The 4,698-nt window shown below is 38.5% G+C and overlaps 1 protein-coding gene across 2 annotated transcripts in view; it reads right to left on the reverse strand.

The window, feature by feature from the left end:
- nudt4a (nudix (nucleoside diphosphate linked moiety X)-type motif 4a) overlaps positions 1 to 4,698 on the reverse strand; it is a 15,240-nt gene extending 10,542 nt beyond the window's left edge. Inside the window, exon 1 of one of the 2 annotated variants that reach the window (XM_015038093.1) lies at positions 4,273 to 4,698. In XM_015038093.1, coding sequence (XP_014893579.1) covers positions 4,273 to 4,371 — 99 coding nt within the window. In that variant the 5' untranslated portion in view covers positions 4,372 to 4,698. The remainder of the gene's footprint in view (positions 1 to 4,272) is intronic. The other variant, XM_015038092.1, reaches the window with a different exon arrangement.

The following is a 4,698-nucleotide window of genomic DNA, read 5'->3' on the forward strand; positions in this document are numbered from 1 at the left end:
AAAATAAAATCCCCCCTTCTTTCTTTCCAAAACAAGTTTTAGGCAAAAAAAAAAAAAAAAATACACCATTATTTTAGGAAGGTGACAATATTTACTTTTTAAAGTTGATAAGAGTGTCAAGAAAAATGTTAATGATTAACTCACAACTTCCTGTTTCAGTGTCGTATTGACATGAAGCAACACAGAGGCCCGTCCCTAGGCCAGTCTTCAGAATGGGAAATGCAACGGAACATTTGCTATTCAAATCAGTGAAAAAGTGTCAGAAAGTGGCTAGAAAATAATAGTCCCTCACCTGAACTTCACCAGTCAAAGCAACAGTTTACATATCCAAAAACAACTTCTGATCTGGTGGGTTTTTGAATCTAAACCACTGCAGGTCTGACTTGCCTCAGTTCACCTCTGAATGGCTCAGAAAGACATAAGACTGGATTTTTGGTGAGGTCAAGTCAATCTATAGACTTTCACCAAATAAGGTGCGCTGGCATGACCGTAAAAAGGCTGTTAATGCTCAAAAACCATCCAGCGAGGCTGACCAGTGGGCTAAGTTCCTCCATAGTAATATAAAAGATTAATTTCCCGTTTTCACAAACACCTTAAGGCCGTTGTTGTTGCACATTCAGTTGCGAGGTTAAGGGGGCACTTAACTTTTTTCCATTAGTTTGGATTCAGCATTAAATTTAATTCACTAATAAATGAAATAAAATCTGAAAACTGTATTTTCTCTGGTTAGCTTTTCCTGATCTTACAATACATTTGATCGCTGAAACATGCAACAGGGAAGAAAAAAAACGAAAGAAGAGAGAAATTAATCTGTCGAGAAGCAAATGTTGTTTATTTATTTGACAGTATTTGTTCCTGCTTTTTTTGTGATAGTTAACAGAAGAGCTGTAGCGTTGTGGAGGACTTTTACATAAAGAATGGGGATAGGAAAAAAAGATGTAAACCAGTATAAAGGTGATTGCTAAGTGTCTAAATGTGATATGAAAAAGAACGGATCACTTTCTAGATCTTCAAAAGAGAGATAATACTCCATCTTACAGGAAGATAATGACAAGAGAATGATTGTTGCAGAAGATAGGTGGAGATATGTCTTATTTTTAACATTAAGAAAGTTCACCTTAATCCAGGTTTTATTATTACCTGGTAATAATAAAAGGTTACGACAGAATATTGCCAGTAAATTTAATACGTCGTTCAACCTGAATGTCATCTGTGAAGCAATAAAAGCAAATGTGTTCCTATTGACACATTAATACACTGCAGCAATATGATAATAAAAGGGAGAACAAAGTTCCAATTGATTTTTTTCCCCTATTTATGAAGCATATTTTTTATGACTCATAATTAGTTATTACTATGTCCCACAATTGTAGCACATCCCTGAGGAAGAGAACAAAAACCTATTCTTGTTAAATAAGGTGATTACAAAGAATTACATGCAAAGAAGATGAATTCAAGTATCTCAAAGTGTCATTTGAGAGTGACAGTAGTATGAAGCAGGCAATGGAGAGATGGATAGGAGCTTCGTCTGCAGTAATAAGGTCAATAATAGAGAAGAGCCAAAATGCAAAGCTTTGGATTTACGGTCCCTAAATTGAGCCAAGCGAGTGTTTCTATGGAGAGCGATGTCTGACTGACCACTTTCCTCCACAAGCCAATCCCAGATAAGCAAAACTAACAGGGTGGACAATTCAGAGTGATGTCTTTAATACCAACAACCTGTTCAAGTTTTAATAGTAACACACTACGTTGAACAGCACCAAAGGCTGCTGACAGCTTTATGGCGGCAAATCCCCGAAGAAGAGAAGTGGAGACCTTGATGAAAAGCAGTACAGACAGTGGAAAAGGGGGTATGAGCACAAGGAGCTGGCAGATCTATCTGTACAGTCAGTGCCTGCACCTTGTTTCTATAAATTGCACCTAAGGGGTCACTTGGTGTTGAGCACACTCTAACAGGCACTCGGCTCCGAACTCTGCCTATCACATGTGCTCCTTAAACTGCTGCCGTCACCAGGCTGACTGACACCCTCCATGTGTTAACTGGAAAGGTTTTAAGAGTTTGAACAGAAAAAAAAACAAAAAAAAAAAAAAAACAGAACTGCAGGATTACATAACCAGGAGCCATTGCCAAATTAACCTAGACTCTACAAAGTCTGCTCCTAGCATTTAAGATGCAGATTTTTACAGCCCTTTGCTGACATCTACACCAATAGGACGGATTTAGGGGAATATTTAGCGGAAATTCGAATTTCAGATCAAATAAAACCAAGTAAATTTGGTGTTATCGTTTTTCTTTGGCGTCATTATTTGTTTGTGGCTTTTGCCTCGTGGCAGAACAAGCTATTAGCGCCAAATGATGCTACAACTATGAATGTCACAAAGCACTACAGTTGAGTAGCAAACAAAATAATTAATACACTCACGATATATTAAAGGAATAATCAAAAATGCTGTTAAAATTGTTTTTAGTTAGAAAAAAAGGATGAGTAACTGTTTAGATAATAATCAAATTATTCAGTATTTATGTGATTGAACACATAATTTATGTGATTGAAGAGGATTTACTGTGCAGGTTAACTAACTGAATGCTACTATTTATGTGAGGTAACACATACCTTTCTTTCTGCTCTTCCTGAGCCATTTAAATATTTTCAAACTTTATTCCACAGAAAATATGAAAAAAGCAAATACTGAAATAATAATAATACATACTTTGACCAAGCGGAAGATAACTTCAATGCATTTCTTACACATGCAAATATCAAGAATTTCTCTCTATTTATTTGGGGAAGCCTAGAGGACGATGTCGTCGACTGGGCTTCACTCTACGAGTGTCATTAACCACACTACAACAAGTCCTCTGTCAACAACAACCCATTACTCCAAAAAAACCCAAATAATAGTCTGCCAAAGCCCTCAGGGACAAAAGTCTCAGTTCTTGAGGACATCTTCTGTGGTCTGATGAAACTGAGACGTTAATGTTTGGACATAAGGACCTTTTGTGACGGCTAGGAAAGAGAGGGGCATGGGGGCATTTGCACTATTCCATCTGTGAATTCACAGATGATATGAGCATCCTATCATATGATATTGCTGCTCATACGATATGAGGGACTGGTGCACGTCACAAAACAGATGGCATCATGAGGACAGAAGATTATGTGAATATTGAAGAAAAATATTAAGATATTAGACAGGAAGTTGAAGCCTGGGCAGAAATAGATCTTCCAAATGGCCGATGACCCTACACATGCGTCCAATTTAGATTGTTTAAGAACAGAAAAGTTAATGACTTGCACTAGATGGGCTATGTTCACAACTGACCACGACATTTTCGGGGTAACGATAAAAGTGATGAACATAATTGATGGCTTTCCCTGCAAATCACTGCAGTCAAAACCTAATAAACACAAGAACTGCTGTTGAAAACATAAGACAAAATATCAAACAAAACAATTAGCTTTATTTTAAAGATATTGATATTCATTGCTGTTCTCGTGGAGTCAACAGAAAATTCAAGTAAACTATTGCAAAGCTTGCGGAAGGACACTTAATGTATCACCGTAAACATAAAGAGGCAGTTCTACCAAATTCTGCCGAATACACACAGTTTTTAACTTTTGAATTTGTAAAGTGAGAAAAATAAAATAAAATAACCCCCTGAATATTCTAGCTAGTAATTACCATTCATAAATATTTTTGGCAATTCTAAACTACGTAAAGAAGGAAAACTTTAGTTTGAGGCAGTGAGGAAAAAGTCATTTTTACAGTTTACAGAGTAAGAGCAACATCTATCTTGAGTCCCTGTGAATAAAGATAAACTCAAAACAGCACAAACCACCTTTAAAACTAAATTCAGATGCAAGGTCTTTAAACTGGCAGCGACTAGTTAGGCAGTGTATTAGGAGGAGCCTGGTTGTGAAATGCATCTGCCAGCAGTTAAATAAAAATGTCATTGAATAAATGCCTGAGTGACACCGACAACAGACTGGAGATGTGTTGTCTTTTCGAAACACAAGCTGCATGGATTTCCTCAATAATGTTTCACCGCTGAGGTTGTTCGGACTCCATGTAGTTTAATAGGTCAAATATTTGACCCCTCAACCAATTAAAGCTCACCTCTGCTCTGCACGCAGACCGAGCTGACTGGGCTGCGCGTTGATAAAGAAAGCCAGTGTTTGGTTTGAGTTCAGATTAGAGCAAAAAGTGCCCTCCCCCTCTGTAAACACTGAGAACTACTAACTTCGGCCGTGGAAAACCCACGCAGCTTACCTCGTCCTCCTTCTCGTTTCTCAAACACAAACACGCCGCTCTTCGCTTGAAGCCATCTCCGTCGTATGTCCTGGTCTGGTTGGCCTTGCATTTCATCATATATGCTCTATTCTTCAGGCAATATTTTTTAACAAATAACAGAGAGCGTGGGGTTGGAGGGAAGAAAAAAAAAAAAACCTCGATTGTTACTCCGAAGATGCAACAGTTCTTCCTCTTCAAATCGTCCCAGTTCCGAACAGGACTGTCGGATCATTCATTTCTGCGCTGAGGCTGAAGTCAGTCTGCATCTGCTCTGTGGGTTTACAGCCGCTGTCAACACGCATGGTTCAACAAAGTGGCTCACATCTGTCAGAGAGAAGCTGCTGCTGCTGCTGTACCAGCTGACCCGACAAGAGCGACAAGCTGCCTCCTACCACCCGACCTCCA

The sequence above is a fragment of the Poecilia latipinna genome, unplaced genomic scaffold (genome assembly GCF_001443285.1).
Source record: "Poecilia latipinna isolate Pla-1442-1.1 unplaced genomic scaffold, P_latipinna-1.0 Scaffold429, whole genome shotgun sequence".
In the NCBI taxonomy this organism is placed as follows: domain Eukaryota; kingdom Metazoa; phylum Chordata; class Actinopteri; order Cyprinodontiformes; family Poeciliidae; genus Poecilia; species Poecilia latipinna.